The 23,850-nt window shown below is 39.7% G+C and overlaps 1 protein-coding gene across 9 annotated transcripts in view; it reads left to right on the top strand.

The window, feature by feature from the left end:
• POU2F1 (POU class 2 homeobox 1) overlaps positions 1-23,850 on the top strand; it is a 114,014-nt gene that overhangs the window by 47,975 nt on the left and 42,189 nt on the right. For 5 of the 9 annotated variants that reach the window (XM_032096196.1, XM_032096191.1, XM_032096200.1 and 2 more), the window contains exons 2-5: positions 12,869-12,934; positions 16,180-16,251; positions 19,558-19,658; positions 22,525-22,578. In XM_032096196.1, coding sequence (XP_031952087.1) covers positions 12,869-12,934; positions 16,180-16,251; positions 19,558-19,658; positions 22,525-22,578 — 293 coding nt within the window. Of the gene's footprint in view, positions 1-7,921; positions 8,113-12,868; positions 12,935-16,179; positions 16,252-19,557; positions 19,659-22,524; positions 22,579-23,850 lie in introns of those variants that run through there. The other 4 variants (XM_032096175.1, XM_032096165.1, XM_032096155.1 and 1 more) reach the window with 3 other exon arrangements.

Raw genomic sequence — 23,850 nt, 5'->3', positions numbered from 1 at the left:
AGATCCTGTGCAAACACAGCCACAGGTGTCAGTCATGCTGCCTGCCCTTCAGCATTGCTTCTAGTAAACCCCTTCTTGTGGTTATTTCCTGGAAAAGCTGATCAATGCCTTTTCTGCTTTAGCACAGCATAGGTGCTAAAATGGGTAAAATCGGGCGTGTGAACATTTCCTGGAAAAGCTCACATAGCTCATACTTCATATGTGTAGTTACACTGTGGTTTTCACTTTCTGCTGTTCCTAAATTATTGTAAATTAAAGACCCAGGTGCCCAAGCACTGAGTATTTTTTTTTCCCCTGGCTGATAGCAAATACAGTTTTACGTTAGCTCTGAGCAGCCAAAATGATAGATACTAGGATGTGTGTGCTGATGGATGGAATCAGTGTCTGCAGTGTGAATATCTCTGTTTCTTTCTTCAGATCTTGCATCTGGCAATTTTTTGTTCAATTTGTAACATACAAAGCAGCTTGTCTGGAATTTGGCCTTTTCCTCTTTGGAGATCAAATAATTTAAGCTTCAGAAAGAAGCATTCTCATGACATGTCTTGTGGTTCCTACAGGTGTTAATAGTGTCTGGATCAGTGTGCTGAGGGCATTAAAGCAATATCCTTCCTCGGATTTGAGATAGTTATTAAGGGAGAGAGAGCAAAAGCAGTTCCTGCTAAGCGTGAGCACGACAGCCATGCAACTTCAATTCATATGATGAACTGCAGAGATTTTGCATGTGCTTTTTGCCACTAATTTGTTTGTCAAACACTCTAATTAGCTAACTACAGCTAAATACTATATGGGCTGTTGATCTTGATGAATCAAGTTGGCTCCAGCAGGACTCATTGTAAGCTTAAACCCGTGACTTTGATTTATGTATTTTGAGAGTGACCTGTAGTGTAGTTAATGACAAGTGGTGTGGAGGCTCTGGGATTTGAGCAGTGCTGTGTGGTTAAGTCATACACTGAATTAGTCTCTTCTTTGTAGAGCCCCTGTTCATCAGGCTACACTAGTAATTGCTACTTTGGCAAAGTGGAGAACAGGGAAACTGCATGTTTGCATAAGGCATTATGTTTTGATTTACAGGTTTGTAATAATGAGTTTGAAAATAATGTTTTTAAGCTTTGAGGGCCTGTCCTGTTATGTGAGTGGACACAGGGAGGTAAAATTAATGCTTTTGGAGTGCACGTACAGTGGTGCTTCCGGAGTGTAATAGTTCATACAGCTGCTAAAACAAACATTTCTGTTCAATATTTGAGCTTGGCATAAGTACCCTTCATATGTTGGCAAGTCAATTGTGTTGTGATTTGCATATTAGATAATATTTGTTTTTCTGAAATATTTGGTGGTTTTAGTGTGTATTGCAACAATTTGAAACTAGAAGTATTTATGCCACCTTCATTGCTTGGTGTTCTGGTAGCATGAACTGCATTTACCTTTCCCATTCAAATGTGTGCACAATTTCAGTAGCCCCTTGCATGTGTGGAAGACATGTTCCCATAAATGTCATTTGTGGGAACAAATTACCCCACTTTAGGTTCAGGAGGATTGGCTGGTGTTCCCTGCCAGGGGAGGTTGGGGGTCCCCCCATTCCTTATGGGGGCTGGTGCCTGATGGTGCTCCAGGTTCTCCAGCTGCCCCAAGCTGCAGCATCCATAAACATTTGCACGCTTTTCATGAGGTTGTTTTTGGGTTTTGTTTGGTTTTTTTAGAGGAAAGGGGAGTTGGGAAGGAGGGGGAGGTAATATGGTCTTTTTTTATTTTCCTCAGTGCCACTATAACATAGACCCTGCATCCTTAAATTGTCCCATTTTTCCTAATTCTGATAGATGTTGAAGTTTACTGATCTTGTTCTCCAGCCCTCCCATGTGTTTTGTTCATGTAATTTCACATGGGTCTTCTTTTCAGAATTATTTTGTCCTGCAGTCCTTTTTTGAAAAGCAATGTGAGACATGCAAATCCTGTAAAAGCAGTAAAATACCAGAGGTGTTTACTAATAGACAATATACATCTACCCAAGGTGTTCAGTACTTGTCAGTGTGAAGTATTTTAGATCTGACAAATTTTAAAGGAGAGTGAGACCCACATAGTGGACAAAAATTCAAAACAGGTGTTTCCCATACAATATTCACATTTTAAGAAACTTTTGTGTGTGTTTTTAAAAAAAAATCCTGCTTAAGTTTGCATAGTACTTTTCATGTACAAGTTTACTAGAACAATGAATATGTAACGGTGTTGAATCATACCTCTCGTGTGGTGGAATCAGCATGATTTGTTCATTTTCTATGCTAACTTCAAGTTAAATTGGAAGGACGTGAATGCCCCGCAGACAATAAAATGTGCTAATGTGCAACAGTTCTGTGGCAGGTGGAACATGCTAGTTAAACAACACAAATTGGTTTTCAAAGGTGTGACACTTTGGGTTGGTTTTTGAATTAAGTTCTTGGAGTCAGCGCTTATGATGCATGTAAATAAACAAAAAACACCCAAAACAACACAAAAGAGAAAAGATCTCAAGCCATTATGAAATAGTCATGAAAACTGTGAAAACATAATAAGAGTGGAACACGAGAGCTTAATTCAGATGTAAAGACCTAATGTTTGCTGCTCTTCAAAATATTCCATCATTTCTAAGTAAATGTTATGACAATAACATTTGTTATTGTCAACAAGGGTTGACTGCACTGGATCTGTATCCTTTGCTATTGAAAAGAAAACATTCAACAGGATGAAAGAAAAACTTTTATGTAGATGTAATATGGATGCTTTCTAATGTGCCATGGCTTTTAGGCAGTAAGGGTAGGACAAAAGTGTTTGGATGATGCACCCAAATGACAGAACTAGCTGTGAGTTTCAAATAATGCTCAGCTTGCTTGTGAAAGTTATAATCCTGTAGTTTTTGAATAATAGTGTTTATTTTCTCTTGTTGTATCACTTGCTCCCCTTTTTTCTTCCCTCCTTGTGTGGTGGTATTGTAAATATGTCACAAACACAGTTTTCTTTCTATGAAAAAAAAGACTTAATCCATGGTAGTTTCTACCTTCTGTGGACAAAAATAAGTTGAGGCATAAAAAAAACAAACCCACAAAGAAACCCTTTTATATTAATATATCAGGTGCTTATGAGTATCCACTGTCCTGCACTGCTAAGATAAATTAGCATTCCTGCTTAGCTGTCCACATGCTTAATTTCCTTCCAAAATGTGCACAAAGGAATGTTGAAAGGCATTTTGTGTGGTTGAAAGTTTTAAAGGATAGTTATGATTTGAGTTTGTGAGAAGTAAAATTAGATGTAGACTAAAATTCCAATTCATAGCAGTTGCCTAATGACTGGTAATTCTAAAGCAGGCCAATTTTATTTGACTTTTCCAGACAACTACTCTTTCGCTTTCAGAGCAAACTTACCAATTTTCAGATAAAATCAATTCTGTTAGCCAAAGTCAAAGGTGGTGACTAAAATTAGAGCTTAGTTTGCAGCCCTAGCTATGAACAGGCTGCTGTCTGTCTGTAATTACTGTAAGAGGATTGTGCCAAATTTAGTAACAGTTTATTTTGTTGAAGTATGTGATTTTTACAATTTTTTTTAAATAGCACATTGGAGTTCGGTTTGTTGAAATATTTGTTAGGTTTCATTTGGCCTGTGGGATGGAGACTTGGAAGTGTCTTGAGTTAAAATGTAGTGCCTTCAAGATAAAATGTCCTAGGCAGTGATACGCAAATGAAGGCAGCATGCTAATGTTGCAGTTAACACTGTATTTCCTTTCCCTGTATTTTGTATTCCATTTGTATGTATTCCTTTGCACTCCACTCCAAGTACACTGTTTAAAAGGGAAATAGTGAATTGGCTTATTGGCTAATCTCATCAGAAAGTGTGGCCCTGAAGTTTCCAAAGGTGATGCTTGTCACTGAGCTGGATAGGGGCAGAAATTTCTTACCTGTCATGGAGGGCATGTAGTAAATGACATTTTACTAATAGATGGAAACACATCCAAATAAAAAACCCAAGAGTTGCATAGTCTGCGGGTAAAAATGTTGTTTCCTTTCCAAAAACTCAGTTATTAAGGAATCAGGTATAAGGAAAGTGACACATTCATGGGACAAACTGCAAAAGGAAATCATCCATTTGAAATGGGAAGGTATGGAAGATACATAGAAAGTGACAAAAAGAAGGAAATGGGGTAGAAAGAGTCTCCTGAAGTGTTAATCTGCAGGTTCCAATGTGTTTGGCTGAAGAAAATCCGCCTTTGTCATACCTGGCTCTGTGTTAGTTCCTTTGGTTTTAAGGAAGAGTTTGAATAGGATTATGGGGGGAAAAATCATTAATGTAAAAACTATAGAATTGGGTGAAGAGGAGAGACACATTTTTTGAGATATCTGTAGTTGCATGGGATGTGGAGAGCTTTTTCCTTATCACAAGGCACACCACTTTCTCTTCTTAGTGGTGTCTTTGGAGGAAAAATGTAACTTTGGGCACAAAGCCCAAACATGAGTACCGGAAGTATGTCTTTGGTTCAGGGTGTTAAGTAACTTTTAACATAAGATGCCATAAAGAAAAGAATGGGCAGTGTTGTGACAGAACCTAAAGAGAACATTAATATATTCCACCACTGGTTTTGGAGCAGGTTGATAATGCACCATTCCTCCCCAAATATTTTCCTTCTTGTGCCTTCAGGCCTCCTTGAGAAGCCTTCCAGGTAAGAAAATAGTTGCAGTAGTGGGGCATAAATGAAACAGCAGGACGTTTTCTGGCCAAAAATAAAGAAGTTGGATGCCTTCTACTATGCACACTACAGGGAGCAGCAGGGGTGCGGAGCAGCCCTGGGACACATCAGGACCCTCTCTCACCTCTTGGTTGGGCTCTACTTCTTCCTGGGTTTCTCCATCCTCTGCAGCCTCAAGTGACAGGAAGGCCGTGGCAGGGCCAGGCAGCCTTTGGAGCACCCCCACAGTTGTGGCAGAATGGAGTGTCACCAGTGGCATGGGAGTGTCCCCTGCACCCACACAGCTGGCAGACACCATGTGCAAGGTCTGCCTCTCAGGCTGTGACGCTTCCCCTCAGCTGGAGTGACCTTCAGAGATGGGATGTGACCAGCAGGCTCCACGTGCAGGCCCTGCTCCATGTGACCTTCGGACACAGAGCCGGCACAGTCCGCGGCTGTGCTGTGACCTCTGCACGTGTCACCTGCAGACAGTGTGTGACCACTGGATACTGTATGGTGCTCTGCTCTGCAGGCTGTGATGTGCCACCAGTGTGATCTTGCGGTCATGGGGTAGGGGCTCCACAGACTCTTGACATTCCCTCTGGGAATATGATCTGCAGGCACAGTGCCTGACAGGTAAATGCAGTTCGTGGGCTCTGGCCTGGGACCCCTCCATTGGTGTTGCTGTTTGACCTGGGTGGGAACCACAGCAGAGATTAAAAGGCTGTCAATGGCAAATTTAAACAAACAAACACAAAAAACCCGAAGCAAAACAAAAAGTGGATGCCCCATCCCTGGAAGTGTTCATGGCCAGGCTGGGTGGGGCTTTGAGCAACCTGCTCTAGTGAAAGGTATCCCTGCCCAGGGCAGGCGGGTTGGAGCTACATGATCATTAAGGTTCCTTCCAGTCCATTCTATGATTCCATAAACTTAGATAAAAGGTAAGATAATAAAATCGTCAAAGAATGAAGTGGTCACTGAAAGAACAGTTTGGTTTGGATTTTTTTGTGGTGTTTGGTTTTGGTTGGCTGGTTGGTTTGGGGTGGTTTTTTGTTTATTTGTCTTCTTTTTTTGGCCAATTATTGGTTTGACAGGTCAACATAGACGTTTTTATTTTGGTTAGGCTGCTAGTGGATGTTACAGCTCCAGTGAAGATTTGTGTGGGGGTTGATGTTTGTGAGGCAGATCATCCATGGCCACACATGTGCCTGATTCTAACAGTCACTTCCTGCGCTCTTGGTGCTGCACCTGTGTTCCACCAGCCCAACACACTCTGGTTTGAGGAGAACACTGCTGTCCTGCTCTGCTGCTGCCTCAGCTCAGCCACGTGCTTTGTGAAGTACTTGGTTTGTTACACCATTTGTGTCCAGGATCTTCCAGCAAAGCAAATGGATTATCTCCCAGTGCACTCCAAAAGCGCACTTGCAGGAGTGAAGTTTACTGCAGGTCTGTGAACTATGAAGATGTGCCTCAGAGGTCTCAGTGGGACATGTGAATGAGTAGAAAACCAAGTTGGAAACAAGGTATTAGGGAAACCTATTCAGCACATGCAGTTGTTTCCCTGTAGTAAGGAGCACCTTCTCCTTCTCTTCTTGCAATCTTTTTCAAGTGTAGATCACTCATGTTAAATATATAGCTGGGAACATCTTGTGTTAAGTAGAGATATGAACCTGAACAGAAGAAGAGGTCAAGCGTGGAAATAAATTCCAGTCAGTACTGGATGATTGAGAAGTCCCTTTTCTCTCACTCCCTCTTGTTTGGAGAGGCGGTGCTTGAATTCACTTCAGAAATGAGGAGAAGAAAAGTACAGCTAGGGTATTTTTAAAGGAAAAAAAGGAGAAAAACAACTTACTCTTTAAATTCACATTAGCACCTGGAAGTGGGTGGCTCTACCCTGTAATCATCTGCATCATCATATTACCTTATCCCGATCAGAATATGGAATAATAAATTTTGTGATGTCCACATCACACTTGAATTTTTATATAAATGTTCTTGCTGTTTAGGACACGAGTGTTTGAGTGGCAAACAAACTATTTGAAATGGTTTAATAGAGCCTCATAGTTAGTCCACCTACTTCTGTGGACCACTTTTGGAAAAGAAGTTTGATTTCTCCAGAGACCAAAGCCTCTTCGGAGTTCTGCAGTGCTCTAGCGTACTTTGTGGTCACAGCAGCAAGCGCGTTCTGGTTACCACTGAGTGGTTCAAAGATGCAACGTGGGTGTGACGTGCCCCTTTCAAAAACCATCGCTCTGCAATAAGCTTTCTTTAGCCATATTGTGTACATGTTTGAAGGGATTAGTAATAGATTTTTGTTTTTTCTTGGAAGTCATTGGAAAGCAAAAGACTAAATCTATTTTGATTTCACCCGGGATAGATTAATGGGTGTCAAATGTTACACAATACTTGACATATCCACTGCTGTTAAGTTGGCCGTGGCAAAGGGATTACCCGATAATGAATCACCAAGCTCTTTAGCCGTTTAAAGGGAGTCGTGCCGCTTCCTTGCCCTGGTAGGACTCTCTTCCCTGCCCGGGACCTTCCTCTGACAGTGCGTGTTCAGATGTGGAAAACTCCAAGCAGATGTGCAAGCACCGGTTTGACAGTTTTGTGTTCAGCTTCTACCTTGCTAATTGTTTTTGTGGGATTATTTGGATTGTGTAGAAAGCTTTTTCCAAATCCCCTTTATTACTGAAGTTATTGTTGCCAGCAGGAATAAGATTAAAGGTGCTTAAGTCTGTAGAGTTGTTTCTAATTTGTACGTGTCATTTCAGTGGCATTTGAACAGAACTCTGTCTCTTCCCCTCCCTGCTCCCCTGTGGTACTGTGCTTGAGTTAGGGCTGAGAAGCCAAGCTATTGGAAGAAAATTCATTTTGTTCCCTAATTATTATGCTGGCACTCGGGAGATAATTTTTCCCTTCATGCACTGCCAATTAATATGCAAATGAGCTGATAAATATTTATACCATGATTTAAATTATGCAGGGAGCGCTTTCAGTGTACTCTGCAAATGAATTGTTCATGGACTTCAAAGTGCTGGCTGCTGTGCTAACGAGAGGAGATTTGCATAAGGCCCTAATCAGGCGCATACTGATTAAGCTTCATTATGGAAACTGCCAGCTGCAATCTTTGTTTCTATTTTATTACAAAAAGGGGAACTTTTCACGCTTCAGTCGCCTTGACAATGTCAGACACAGCTAGTAGGAGAGACTAAAACTCCACACAGCAACTGAAGTTTCCCTGTTCAGTTGAAGATTGCTATGGTGTAACTGAAGTTGTATTTCTCCCCCCACCTCCCCACTCCCTTTCGTGTTCGGTCAGAGCAGTAGTGTAGATTTGATAGAAATTGCCATTCTCCCGTTCCTTGGACTATCTGAACCTGTAGAGGATACCACAGCAATGCTGGACTGCAGCGACTACGTTCTAGGTGGGTACCAGCTCAGCTCTTTCTTACCGACACCGAGGCTGTGAGATTGACTATGCATAGTGGCTTAATCACATATGCAGAAGGTATTTGTGGGACTGAAGCTCACCAGTGAATCGGCAGCAAGTAGCTGCCTGATAGATGGATAGCTAGATCTGTACCAGGGAAATACATGCTTTGGTCTGTTTGTTTTCCTCTTTTCCCTCGCTTCAGGAGAATTCGTTTCCTCTGCACAGACTTGGGTGATGCTAATACAGACCTTTTGCTTTTAGGATTTCAGTCTGAGAAGCATTTGGCTTCTAACAAACACTGGACTTGACTTGCATATCTGTGTGTTATGAATTTTAAAGCATTAAAATGAATGAGAGGGAGCCTAAGTGTTGAAAGAATTTAGTAACTGTACTGAGCCATTCCACAACAGAATGTATGTTATGTCTGTGTATTTTTAATATAGCAAGGTTCTTCATGTGTAGTAGAAAATAAGGGGGAGTGCACAGCGGTTGCCATTGATACCGTTGCAAGCTGTGCTTAAGGTTACTGGGATAATATATTTCCTGCGCTGAGATTCCATCAGGACTGCAGAACAGACATGCCATAATTTCTTCTTCGTGTCTTTTAAAGTTATTTATAGTAATGGATCATATCAATTTTACAATAGTTTTTATTTATTTTCAAGGCTTTTCCCCTGAAGCTCAATGTGTGTGTGTGTGTGTGTGTATATATATATATATATTTGTATTTATTATACTTTTCATTCCATCATACAAGTTCATGTAAGAACTTAAATCTCTAAGTAAAAGAATATATTTTTGGATGGTAAATTTTAAAGCAGATGTTTGAGTATGTCTGTTTCTGAATATGATGTTGTTTTTGAAAATTAATTTCTAAATAATTCTTGGCATGTTTTCCCTCACATTAAACATTGTTTTTCCCATGCACATAAATGAATTATTTTTGCTGTTGCAAATGGAGTATTAGGCAGTTCCACTTTAAAGGGTGAAAGGAAACAGTTAATGGTATATACCATGTTAAGATTTTCTTTGCTTTACCAGCTGTGTACAGTTCTTATAATGCTTCAGGTTGGTCAGGTGTCCACTGCTTCTTTCTCCTGAACGCCTTTGGCAATGTTCCTGAGGGTGTGGGAAAGGCTGGCACAGCACTGCCTGGCGACACCTCAGCCCTGCTAGCAGAGTAGCAGTGTGGAATGTATTCACTCCTAAGAGTTTGATTTCAGTCATGCACCTGCTGCTTTCGATCCTTCCTTCTGGGGAGTTTGTTTTTAGATAATGTTGGCAGAAGCTGTAGCCCAGGGCCTTTATTTAAAACGCAAGTAAGATCTAAAGGAAGAAGAAAAGGTGAAGGCATTAAGGTTTGGGTTTTTCTAGCCCACTTCATTTGTTTATTCTTCTAAGTTTAAAGCAGAAATTGTATGAGCATGTATAAACCAAGTAGCATTTTTATTCGACATAGAATGAATGAATTGGTAGGTTGAGTATCCCGCGGATATGAGCCTGTTTTGCTGGTAGCAGTTTTGTGCTTCAGATGTATGTCATACCATTTGCAATGGAAATAGCGGCATTGTTCTTGATGCTTTACATGCAGAAGGCCCAGAGATTGAACAAGAAATAGTCAGCTGGTGAAATAATGGATGCTATCCTTCGCTTGAACCTGAGCGCTACCAGAAAGATGTTTCTTCTTCCAACTTGCTGCTTTTTTGTAAAAGCAATGTTTGAGGTCTTTGTTAAGGATGGATCTTTACAATAAAATATTCTTCATTTAGACAAGCTTTTGGTAGTTAAGTAAATTTTGTGTATGTTGAGTACTAGAAAACCTTTTCTGGAAGGATTTATTTTGCAGCATAGCCTGACAGAAAAACATGTCCTGGCTTGCTTTATGGAAAGAGGTCTGTACAATTACAACTTTGTGCGACTGAGCAAACTTGCTCATCATGCAGGAAGGCTTCTTGTGTGAGCCTCCTCATAGGATGGAACAGTCACTATCTTGCTTGAGTTCTGTGCACAGGACAGCTGTGTCCCCCTCTCCAGGTTTGGTTTGCTTTGCTTATTCTGTCATTACTATCCTGAACCTTGCCTCTAAGACTTCAATCTCTGCAACAAACTAGCAACCCTCTGTTGTTTTTCTAGCAAGAATTTTTCTGAAGTAGTTCAGTGACTGGATTCCATGTTTCTGAGAGCAGCCTTCTCATGTGTCTTGAGTTCAAGCTATTCTTCTGCTCTGAGCTTAAAAATTACATCCTGTGTCCAATAGCCTCATGAGTTAGCCTGGTTTCCACAACCAAATGTATTTGACTTGTAAGCACTCTTGGCTCATTTTCCTGTTGGATGAGGACTCTTTATGTTTGTGTCCAAAGCAAAGACTCCCATTCAGTGTTCTCTAAAGTTAGATTTCAGTAGCTATCTGTGTGTAAAGGAGTGAACTAATGCTGTTGATCAAATGCACGTTACCTATAATCACTCAAAATAAATGTGCTGTTGCCACAACAATAAACTCAATTTAAGGTATATGCAGTGTCCAGATAGAAACACAGATTTCTCAGCAGAGGACCAAGTCAAGAGCAGACATTTCTGTATAGTCAGTGGAACCCATGTTCTGTTTCCAGAGTGTGAATCATGCTATCCAAATGTGTAAAATGATAAAACAAGGAGCCTGGATGCAATAGGTTCTATACCTGCAACCTTAGCAGAGCCCTGTTTTTCAAGATTTGTAGCTTGAATGTGCTAAGCAGAGGTTGTGAAAAACAGGGCAAAACTTGCAGCCTTTTGCTGAAGTGTGGGCCAGCAGTGCTCAGCTGCAAAGTTTCTCCTCATTCACTCTCCCTTTTAAAAAGCAGTTTAACACGTCTGCCTTTATACCAAGGGTAACATTGATAGTCCAGATCTCTTTTACACGTGGCTGAACATTTGAAAGATTTAAGAATAGGCATAGGAACTTTCTGAGAAGAGTTGAGGCTCTGGAGAGGTTGTGTTAACTTGTCAGGGGAAGTTTTGTGGTTGTTACAGTCCTCTGGATTTTCAAGGCTCTATTAGGTTCAACTGTCACAGTTGTTTATGTGGAAAATTATATTAGTTTTAAAAATATTGATCACAGAATCACAGAATGGTTTGGTTTGGAAGGGATCATAAAGATGATCCAGTTTCAACCCTCCAACCCCCCTGCCATGGGCAGGGACACCTTGCACTAGATCAGGTTGCTCAGAACCCCATCCAAACTGGCCTTGAAAACTTCCAGGATGGGGCATCCACCACATCTCTGGGTAACCTGTGCCAGTGTCTCACCGCCCTCACAGTAAAGAATTTCTTTCTAATATCCAGTCCAAACTTGCCCTCTTTCAGTTTAAAGCCATGCTCCCCTGTCCTATCACTACATGCCCTTCTAAAAATTCCCTCTTCGACTCTCTTGTAGGCTTCTTTAGGTACTGGGGGGCTGCTGCAAAGTCTTCATGGAGCCTTCTCCAGGCTCTACAACCCCAACTCTCTCAGCCTTTCCCCATGGCAGGGGTGCTCCAGCCCTCTGATCATCTTGATGGCCTCTTGACTCACTCCAACAGGTCTCTGTCCTTCCTAGGCACTGGTAGTAGCAGGTGATGGTACATGGCAATATTCCATCTTCTCATTTCCAGCTTTCATGGACTGCCAAGCACTGAGGTGTCTGGGCATTCTTGGAACTGTCTGTGCTAAAGATGCAGCACAGTTAATGCTGCTCTCCTGTATTCTTCTTCAGCCTGTTGGTATTTTGGAAATCGCTGCTTTGATGAAAGTGCATGGCAGAGGTAACCTTTCAAGCACCTAGCAAGAGAATATCCTGGAGTAAAGGGTTCATTTTAAGCTCATTGAACTTGCTTTCAGCTCATTATGGGAATGGAAGAGTGTGCTTAAGGATTTGCTTACACTTCAGTTTATGAGCTGTTCTGTCTTGAGATTCTTTTTGTAATTTTGGTTTGTGATAATGTGGCACACTGGGGTCGGTGGCAAGGCATGAGGAGGTAATAAGCTGGAAAGCTGATGCTGTACACAGAACATCTGTATAGATTCCTATATAAGGAAACTATATTCTGTCTGCCATCTGGAGAGGCCCTCTGCATTGCACTGTATTCAGCTGACAGGCTTTGAAACCAGGAACAGACTTTTCAATATATTCATCCAGAGGAAGAAAGAAGAGGAATTATTTTATATTTGTATGGTTTTGCATGAATATATAGGAAATATAAAATGACCTAATGTCAGTGACATTCCAGTAAAATAGAAATGCAGTATTAGAAAAATGGCATCCATTTGATTATAATGGCTGAATTTCCTTTCTTTTGTTGGGGTGGGGCAGGGGGAACAAACACAAGAATAATGTAGGCCATGATGGTCAGAGTTAATGTTTTTGAATCTTGATGTAGTCATTGTTCCTTCCTTCCCCCTCCTTTTTTTTTTTTTTTTCTGTGACTTTCATTGTATTGAAAATTAAGTTCCTACCTATCACTGCCCTCCAGCATGCTGTCTTTTATTCCCTTAATACCACGTTTTCACATATGGGAATAATGTCATAGAAAATTTTGAAATAATATTTATCTGGAAGATTCAGTATTGTGTTCTGGTTTTGGTTGTTCTTTTTTTTTTTGTGTTATGATCTGATTTAGGGTAAAGTACGTAGCAAATTTCTGATGTTCTGTACTTCCCTTGAACAAAAAGCTGTGAATAGATTTGGGGATTTTTTGCTGTATTGTTTTATCTTTCTTTCTGTTTTCTTGCAGACTCAAGAATGAACAATCCGTCAGAAACCAGTAAACCATCGATGGAGAGTGGGGACGGGAACACAGGTAAGAAATGATCAATTGGTGCACAGATATTTTCTGGTGCAGTTGAATGGATATTAAAAGCAAAATATCTTTACTCATTTAGTGGGATTTAAAAAACCCACAAAACCAACCAAACAAAAACCTACACCCACTGTTTTTAGAGATTTGGAAATACTTTTGTCATTAACCCTGCTGTATGCAGGGCATTATTCACACCTACTTTACTGGAGCACCACCCACACTTTTTATATAAAATTTCCCTTTCCCACTTTTTCTGTCTGTAATTTAGTTTCTGATACTACTGAAGCTCTGGTGGCACTAGCTCTCCATAAATAGTCTCATTTTTTTCCTGGCAGAGCATACCTTCGGCACTGCTAACTTCATCGTTTATTTTTGGGTTGAAATTTTCCCTGGCAGATGTGGGCCACTGCCTGATCTTGTTTCCATTTTAGATTTCATTCAAGCTGTCACAACAGTTCTCAAGAACAAGTTAAATGGAGAAAGCATAATATCCCAAAATTTCAAAAAATGTTAGCCAGCTTTTCTGTAATTTCTTTGTGCCTTAGAACAGAACCTTGAAATCTGGTGGGGAAGAACAGATTTTGTGTCAGGGGCAGTGTGCCTTTTGGCATGTCCTTAAGATGTGACTAAATCCTAAGCCATTGAAGAAGCTTGGTGTGCCACTGTAAGTTAATCGTGCTATCTCATGCTTTAATTCCTTTCTAGAGGTGATATAATGTTCATTCTGAAAGCAAGAGAAATGGCAGTTCTGAATGGGAAGTAAGTAGTTTAACCTACCTCAGGATCTTCTCTCAGCTCAGAATAGTATTTGGGAAGAGAAAATTCTGATGAGGAGGAACTTGTTGCTTTGAGAGAAGTGTAGTTACCTTGTATGAGGAAAACTAGTTTTCTTCTTCATGGTTCAATAATAAGAGTTTTATTTTAAACTCTGGAGTTGTGATCAAATTAACACAATTTAATTTTCTTTAATCCAAGGGGCTGGATTTTTTTCTGCCAATGCATGGGGTCAGTGAAAAAGAATTCTGCCTGCTTATTAATGTGTGTTTTGTTCCTGGCATCTTAGGTTTTATAATTGTCATTGTATTTTTAATAGGAAAGGTATCAATTCTTTTTTTTGCATGAAAGTTTTTTATTATGTATTTAATGGTTTAAGATTATATAAAATATTATTTCAAAGACATACAGGTTATAAATATTTCATGATCATAAACATCATCAAGGGAACAACAGTTTTAAATATCCCCTGTGGACTCCTTGTAGCTAGAGGATGTGTGTAAACTTCTGAGAAAATTCGGATTTCCTCCCCAGTTCCGTGCATGTGCTTTCTCCAGAGTGCATTCCCAACACAGTTCTCTCAGTGCAACTTTAGCAGTTCCACCTTAACTGAGCTGGTAAGGAGGAGGATTTGCTTTATTCAAAGGTAGCCAGTCAGTTATCACAGGAGCATTGCATCTGCCTCAGCAGAACTTGGCTCTCTTAAATATTTCATCATTGTGAAGGTGGGGGTCATGGCATAAAATGGATGGATTGTAAAGCTGCATGTAGGTCCTTTCACGTTAAAAGGGGCTACAATGACTGTATTTTTATACTCTAATATTAAAGTTAGTTATTACAAAAGTTTGATTCTGACTGGTGTTTGTAACTTCTGGAATATTGCTTCTTTAGTTTAAATGTTTCCAGTCTTTCCTTCTAGTTTTGTATCCTGATTTTTAAATTATATGAACTAAAGTAATCTAGAATTTTTGAGGACTCTCTGTTCAAAGTCATTGCTTTGTTTTTAAATGTAGTGCTCCTAAACCACTGGAGGTAATGATTGATGGCATTTGTGATGTTCTTTGGGAGCTCAAGCATCAGTTGTATTAGTCAACCTGGCAGATGTTAGTCTCTGAAAGGAATACTCACAGAATGTAGTTTTAGGCTTCTGATTGGGGTACTTAGATTAAGGTTCTGGGCTCAGTGCATACTTGAGTGAAAAGAAGTCAGCGTTCCGCTCAGATGCTGAGGAACTGGAAGTGCCATTGATTTTCTGTCAGTGCCTGTGCTCCCCCGATAATGCGTGATGATCATTTTTATAAACACTCAAGAGTTCTTATTTTTGTAACTTTCTCTAACTGTCTACTTTCCAGTGACATTTGTAAATCACTTGAGTCTGCTGTGTATACACTAATAGTCTATCTTTTAAACCTCAGTGGATGTTTGTTTGGGTCATTCCTGGTTTAAACTGTAGTGAGGTAATGCGACTTGAAAATGTTAAGAGAAATTACTGTGCATCTTGAATTTACATTTGGCTGACCTGCTGTCCTCAGAAGAAAACAATAGTTACCACTGGTTAAAGATGACAACATCAGTAATTCTCTGAGCTCTCAGCTAAGTTTCATGGAAGTTAACAAACTAGGGTTTTGTATTTTGAGCTCTGACTATTTAGGGAACATCATAAAGTATAAATATATTGGTCACAATATATATAAAGTATAAATAATATATACAATATATAAATAATATAAACAATATATATAAAGTATAAATATATTGGTCACAATACAATGCCTGAAATATGTTACGACTTTAAATTTTTTGTGGTAACTGGACTTGCCTTTTAAGCATCTGAAAAACCAACCCATATTTCAGACCAGTTAAAAACAACAACCAAAACATACAAGTACAGGGACTGTTGGATGGCTGTTTTCATAAGAACATGGATTGACCAACTGGTCATCAGTATTGCAGAGTTAGAGAAATCTTTTCCAGCCTTCAGTTGTGGGTAGACAGTCAACGTAGTATCTGCTGGAGAAAGGAGAAGTAAGAAGAATGTCTTACAGGAAATGGATAGCCCTTTTGATCTCCTTTTTATAGGCAGCATAAAATTTTCCAAAACATCTCAACCTTTTTGTTTGTTTAATGCATCTTCTCTTGTGAGAGCTGTGTGAATGCAGAACTCTGAAAGCCAAGGTTATAAAGACTATGGAAACTGTGCTACTATGACATGCATTGACATAGCACCAAAATAATAGTTTTTGTAAATGTAGTATTTGGAAGGATTCTAAAGATTCTTGTTTGCATTACTTCATTTCCAAAGATTGATTTTCTGGTTTCTGTAAGAAAGAAGTCTATAGGAGAGACCATGAAATATTCTTCAACTGCTAAAACTGGGCAAGTATCAGTGCTAAACTTGTTATTAGGAAATGTGGACTGGGAAACAACAATTTCTGAGTATTGGGGATATGTCTCTCTCTCTCTTTCAACAGAGAGGGAAAGAGGGAGCGACCTGGGAAAATACATTGGTGATGCTGAGAGATGTCTCCGAGATCACAGTGCAGGTACCCAATCCAGCTAGTTTTGAAATTTTCCTTCTCCTTGGCTGCCTTCCCTTTTTGAGTTCTTTCTTGCACCTTACTGCACATCTCCCCAGACCTCACTCCTCTTCCTTTCTAATGCTTTTTGCAAACTCAGGCAGAAGTCTGATGATTATGATTGAATTTTGGGAGTAAGTTGTTCTCCTGACTGCAGGTGCAATTTTACCTTGCCTGTTCCGCTTTGTCATGTGTTTACCCTCTGCAGGTACAATTCCAAGATGGCATAAAATAATCCTTCTTCAGTACGTAGTGTTCTGTTCCTTTCCTTGGAGTAGCACTGTATTGGTCTCCATCCAGACTAACTCCCATGAAGTAGCTCAGCACATGGCTGAATTGGTGCCAGAATTTAAACATGCTTGGGTTACACTGGACCTCGACTGTAAGGATCAAGTTTCATCCAACAGCTTGCTGGGGGCAGAGCACCAAAACAAAACAAACTACTTGTGAACTACCAGAAGGGGCAGGACAGGATCAATGGAGTTGGAAACCAAGAAGACAGGGAGAGATGGGAGATGGAGAGTTCCCACTCTTTTTGGGCTGTTTCTGGTGTTGGTGAGCTCTGGCAGTTGTGGAAGTTGGGATGAAGATGGAAAATACATGAATACTTGGGATTGTTAAATTGACAGTACTTGTGATTGCATCTGCCATGGCTGTTAATCATCACAGGGTTTTGTATTTAAGTCTTACCTTGAGCAAAAGTGGCATTCTAGTCCTTTCATGTCCTTACAACGTGCTGACATTCTGCTTCTGACAGCTCCATTTTCCAGCTCCATATTAGATTTCTTTCATTCAGTGGGAGTGGTATCACATCCTTCTGAAAACCCGAAAAGCAAGGCCTCTCATATGCTGGACTCAATTTTCCTTGCTGTTCTTCAGAAGACATAGGCATCCTGTGATAAATGCAAGCAACCAGGGTAGCATTCCTTCCAAAATGAAGGCTGCATCCAGAGGGGAAGGGGCATTGTCCTTCCAAACACCAAAGAAAGTTTAAGATGCAAGTAGTAGAACAGAGAGCGAACAAGTGTGATGTGGATTTTTTCGCCCTGAATTTGGTTTTGGGAGGCCTGGGGAGAGGGAGCTGGTGTCTTTCGAGAATTTAAAGAAAATGTTGGGTTTTTTTCAGTGCCTATCTCAGTTGTTTGTTGGGGAGGTTTTAAGTTCAGTCTTGGAACTTGCTTTGTTCAAAACTAGGAGGCTTGTTTCAGATTTCCGTATTAAGGGTCAGCAGAACTGCCAGCTGGAGCATTTCTTCTGCGCACATGCACAGTAGTGCTCTTTTAATATGGTGTCATTTTTTGAGGTTCTTTTTGGAAGATAGTTAACTAGAACAGCTTCACCTATTTACCTGAGACCTCCAGCTGGTCCTCTCAGAAACAGGTAATTTGTTTTAACCCCCACAAGTTTCCTGTTGGAATGAGGAGTATTGCCTTACAGTAGGTTTTCTTATCTGTATTTTTTTCACTCCCTGACCATTGAAAACTAATTCAAAACCTTTGCTTAGATGAGGAGGTGGTAGATTGTTTCCTTTGAATTATGGTAGCTATTTGTCAGGAATTACTTTTATATATTTACCCAACCACTTTTCCATTCCCTTTGGATTTCTACATGGAGAGAATTCTGAAGTTTACTGGAAAGAATGAAGATAGATGAGATTCTTCTGCTGCTTTCCAGCAGAACTTATTATATACCATTCTTTGGAGAAAGGCAACCAAGTTGGATTCCTTCAAGATCAATTCAGACCAGTCAGAGTCCTTACATTCACTTTAATATGGAATTTTAGACTCATTAAGCAAAATAATTTGATGTAGTTTAAAACTGGAATATTTTTAACACGTCTATGGATCTTTGGCTGCATGTATGTCTTTCAAGTTTGTAAAACTTGACCCAAAGCATAGAATTGAAAACTTTGGAGTTGACCAAGTCTTCCCCCACAGAACCTCCATCAAAGATGCATCAAAGGGCCACCTTGCACGGTTGGTAGGAAACTTGATATTGTATCTGTATTTAATTGAACAGTGGCTCAATCCTAGGAAATGTTACCTGTGTAAGCTGTTCGTAGGTCAAAAAGAGCAGTGTAAGATATTGGACAGTCTGTTTTAATAATCACATTTTATGCCTGCTTGCTTTTGCAGATGTTTCCAAGGAATAGCAGCCACCTGTTGTTGTTTAACAACTGTGACTCTTTTGCTCAGTAGATAACCTAGGTTTTTATGGCAAAGAATGTAGATAATTGAAGGAATTTTGAAGTAGGAGTTACTATGCACACCTGCCCATAGGCCCTGAACAAAATCTGATTGTCATGACGAGTAAACACGCAAGTCTAAAGCTGGTTTTGCTTCATTTCAGTCATGCAATTTGAAAGATTGCATCATCTGTTCCCGAAATTTCCCTGCAGCCCAACACACTCAGAGTCTCCCTTCCTGTCGTTAACCACTGTGGGTAGTAACAAAACAAAAAAACCCTTATTTTTTAGGGGCTTAGAGTTTAGGAGTTTAGGAAAAGACTGCAAAAATGTAGGGAAAAAAAAGTAGTTTTTAGTTATATGAGAGGTAGTGAAAGCAGAAGCAAGCCCAGGCAGTTATCTTATCTAATGAGACCTCTGAACAAATTTTAATGGAAATGTGGAGGTGTCATTCTGGAAAGAGTAAACCTGTGGTCCATAACTGCTGTCTATACATGGGGCTTCTATTTTCATCAAGTATTATTTTACCTGTCTTTAAGGAAAGGTGACTTATATGAACCTTGCTGTTGGCACTTTCTGAACTTGAAGATAGTCTTCAGCTGCTGGATAGAGGGTGCATGGAGAATGGAAACACAGTTTCATCATAGCAGCAAGCTCCCATTTGGTTCTCAAACCATGTAGAGAGTGATGCCATAGTAGTGTACGTAGAAACACAGGTCATAGAATCATTTAGGTTGGAAAAGACCTTTAAGATTGTCAAGTCCAACTGTTAATGCTGCCAAGTGCACCATTAAACCATGTCCCTATGTGCCACATCTACAGATCTTTTCAATATCTTCAGGTATTTAAAAGAGTAGATGATGGAAGCCAAAGAAAATGTGACATTGGTTTTGTTCAGCTGACAAATGCTCTATTATGAGGCCTGGACACTGCATCCCCACTTTCACTAAAAATATTCAATTCTTGTAACTCTCAGGTGGTTTTTTACTATATAATGTTGAGAGAATAGCAGGAAACTTGGAGTATTAATTCTTATTCCACTTATTAAAAGTAATTATTAATAGTTTTCAATATCTCTCTTTCTCCAGGCACGCAAACAAATGGCCTGGACTTTCAAAAGCAGCCTGTGCCTGTCGGAGGAGCAATCTCTACAGCCCAGGCCCAGGCCTTCCTTGGGCACCTTCATCAGGTAAGAGAAGACCCATTTCAAACAGGGGAGACTCAGGCAGCTGGGAATACAGCTACCCTGGTGTGTTCCTTGTTCTCTCTTTCTGTGATTGATGGAGAGTCATTTATTAGAACATAAATATGGGTACACCACCTGGTTAAAGAGCGTGGATGGGAAAAAAATCCTGATTGTGGAACTCACTTGATTGCATTAGGCTGCAGAATGTGTCAAGATAGGGTGAGACCTCCTTGGAGAACTATAAATCACCTTTTTGGGGACTTGAGAATGCCTAATTTTTGTGGTGTGTTTTGGAGTAGGTTTTTATGTCGTTTGTTTATTTTGTTGTTGTTGTTTTAACCTTAATAGAGATACCACGTTGAAAGGCAAGACAAAATTTAAATTTTTTAGGAAAGGATTTTACTGGTCCAACAGCTGCCAAGGTTCCAAAACTGTCACTGTCTAGTTAAAAACACTTCACTCTTACACATTAGCTGGAAAGAAAGTTGATTGTACTTACTAAGCATATATGTTTTGTGAGGTTTTCTTTTTTTACGAAAAAGTTATTTCAGTGACCTGTTTGTCAGATGATATTCAGACTTCTAATACTACCCCTCTGTTCTGCTGCTGCTGTGTTTAGGGAATCAAAGCTGAACTTCAGATGCAGGCTGAAGCAAAATGGGGCATCCCTAGGTGAAGAGAAGTATAAGGGGCATTTTTTTGTAGTTTTTTATCTGTTCGCACTTGATGTATGAAAACAAATGTCCTAATTTCTTTCCCTTCCTCTGCACCAAGTTTAAACTTTAAAATACTGTACCTAATTGGATGACCTTGAATGTTTGAGGTCTGAGGTTGCGCAGTTATTGTGGTATAATTGAAGTACTGAAGCTTTTATGCCCTCTTTTAAGAGCTCTGAACTGCCGTTTTATTGTATGGAACATTCCACATGTCTTGTCACATAATTGCAATTTTCCTAGCAGATTGGTTTATATAGGACCTAGGGAGTGCCACTGTTTGAATGTGCTGAACCAGTAGGCTGTTGTAGGCTGCCTTTATGTGGAGAGAAGCTGACTAGTTTTCATGGGTTGCCAGTGTGTGTTTAACATGGAGACAGATACAGCTGTTCTGCAGAATTCTCTGTGTTTGTTTTAGTCTTCATTTTGTTATATAGATTGACCCAGGACAGTAATTGGGTTTAGCACAGTGCTTTATCCTGCTTTGGAAATGTATTTATTTAAACAGTTGTCAGGATCTTTATAACTTCATGTTTGATAAAGTGTGATTCATTTCTTGAATCTGGTTCAAAAGAAAATCTCAGGTATTCTTTATTTGCCTGCAGGTGTGTGGGAATCTATTGTCAAACTGTCCTCTGCTAGTGAGGCTCCTGTTAGTGGGGTGTTATTCAACCTTAACACACAGTGCTTTGCTCTAGACTAATGCAAAATACTAGGCTGTAGACAGCATTCAGGTACAGCTTGATTTCTAATTTGGAAATGTTGGTTGTGTGGTGAAAGGGATGTCCAAATTGCAATTCACAGAGATTTTCAGGAATATGCTGGCTGTACCTAAGCAATTTACATTTGTGGTCTTTTATGTGGTGTTTGTGTAATTTTAAAGTATTATTTTGGGTGTATCATTTGGATGGCAGGGTGGCGTTATTTAGTTTATTCTCTGCTCTTAATCCATGTTAAAAGCACAGATTACGTCAACTGTGTCAAACTGTATTTTGCTTCTGATGAGGAGGGGCTTTTCTGGGAGTGTTTGCTTAGATGTAGATCATGCTTAGTATGTCTAGTACCTTCACCTGAAGCAGTAGGAAATATTTCCAAGGTGACTCTTCCAAGGTTGCCTGTTGAAAATATTCAGTTATTAATTTCATGTGCTGCAATTTTTTCTGTGCTTGAAAATATGTGGACTCTTTATGTGGGAACATCTTTTTCTAGAGTCAAGAGTGCTTCATTTTGCTTTGCTTTATTGTGTCCTTACCTGTCATCTGGTTTTCAAAGGAGCAGTGGTTTTCAAACATGGCCAGAGATGGAATTCTCTACAGGCTGTTACTTTGACCTTTGAAAGTGTTGGTAATTAATTACAGAGCATTCCTTCTTTATAACTAGGGGTGCTTGTAGAAACAAGGCGAGACTGATTAAAATGGGTTTCAGTAAATGAAAATACAGCATTTTTTGTACAGAGGAAATACTTCTTAGACATAAAAAAGCACTCCAAAAGTCTCACTTTATGAAGCATCCATTTTTCCTTGCTGCTCACCCACAAGACCTTCTTTGGGCCTGTTAATCACAAACATTGCATTCCAGTTTTAAGTATACCTGAATCGATACAGCCTTTGTAAAGTGTCTCCGGTCCTCTGTGTTGAGATCTCCTTTTCAGTGGCTGAGGGCTGCAAATACTTGAATGGGTTAATTTGAGGGAGAGTGGTTATGCTCTGGGTTCCGTGCTGTGCGCGTGCTTGCTCAAATAAGAAAGGTGGTGAGTGCAGTGTTGGGTTAAGACCCATTCTGAAATGTGAGTAGGAGGATGATGATGAGTAGAGCTTAATGCCCTGCCCTGAAGTCTGGATTTTTCCAACAGGAATAGGACTAGTTGGCCTGTCCACCCCAATATGGTTTGTTTCAACTCCATCCATGATACTATCTAGATCCTTAGGCAGGGATACCTTCAGTAAGAGGTAGATAAACAACATCATGGAAGAGTCTTACCAGGTCTGTTTCAGCCTGGAGTACAACCCCTATTCCACTGATTCAGGTGTTAGAGGGGCATGCATTGTGCTTGGGAGTTTTTGTTGGGATGTGGGTGGGGAAGATTGGGGTTTTTTTACATTGTTAGTTTTCTGTGGATTCTACATTATTTCATTTCCATTTTTGCACTGTTGTAGGTCCAGCTCGCTGGAACAAGTTTACAGGCTGCTGCTCAGTCCTTAAATGTACAGGTAAAGAGAGTTACCTTCTGCTGCTCATCCTTCTCTCATCCCAAACAGCATCAGTAGAGATAGTTCTTAACCTATGATATATTACTCTGTTTTTTCAGTCTGACTGGTTTTGCAAGTGATAGATATGAAGGAATAACAGTGTTACAGCTGTAAATCAGGTTCAGGATTTGTAAGCATTCAGACTCTGGAGTTGTTTAAAACATGGAGTGATCATAACTTAATGTTGAATTTTAGTCTGGTGTAGTATCATGAAAACCTTAAAACTCCAGGAATATTTCATGTTCTTCTGTTTATTAACTTGCTTTAGACACACAGCAAGGATTACTTTGCAAATTGTCCTTACTTCTAGTAATTGAAAATAGGAATATAATGTACCAGTAACTGCATAATGTGGCTAGTTTCGACTGCTTGTTGAAATAGCACACAGTGATTTCAAAGTAAGTCAGAGAAATTGTTGTTTAGTAATGTACATGAGACAGCAGAGCTTTCAAACTTTTCTATGATGCTGAGCACTTCAGTTTATCTGTTAACATTCTACTTCCTCTCTGTACTGTATTAAGGGGCAAGGGATGCAGTTTTAATGAAAAACGGTTTCAGTATTGCTTGTTATTAAAGAACGTAGGTAGTGCATTACATGAAATGCAATAGAATGTGGACCCACTTATACATAATAACAATTTGGAAAGAAGAGGAGGTATAGTGACCTTCCTTTCTAAGAGGAAGGAGGCAGAAAATTGCCTTGGTTGCCATGGTAAACTTCCATCCCTGAGAGAGATGTTGGCAAACAGACTGTATCTCCAGTGCAGAATGTTTACAGTCCTGCGCTGTAATTATCGCTCAATGACTGGCAGAATTAATCAGAGCCTTTATGTTAATTAGCCCCCTCTGCAGTCCCCAAAACAGGTGGTGGAAATTATGCAAATCTATGCAGAATTGTAATGTTCTGCATAACCAGTTTTAATTATCATAAAACTCTCTCCCCCTCTTCATGCACTTGCATTTCCTCCTTCATGTCTTCACAATTTCTTCTGTTTAAAAAGCAAACAACCAAACCACAAAAATAAATCAAAATAAACTTGAATCTTTTAAAATAAAGTGTTATTCAATTAAATAAATGCTTTGAGTATATAAAAGCACTGTATATATTATATGTGTTGCTGTAAGTAAAGAAACTTGTGAGGATTTTTCAGAAAGGTTCTGTATAAGCCAACAGTATGATGACTTAGAGGTACAGGATGGAGATAGAGAAAATGGAAACACAATCTCCTTTCC

Source organism: Corvus moneduloides, chromosome 2 (genome assembly GCF_009650955.1).
Source record: "Corvus moneduloides isolate bCorMon1 chromosome 2, bCorMon1.pri, whole genome shotgun sequence".
In the NCBI taxonomy this organism is placed as follows: domain Eukaryota; kingdom Metazoa; phylum Chordata; class Aves; order Passeriformes; family Corvidae; genus Corvus; species Corvus moneduloides.
Note: the sequence above shows the minus strand (reverse complement) of the source record. Positions and strands in the feature narration are given on the sequence as shown.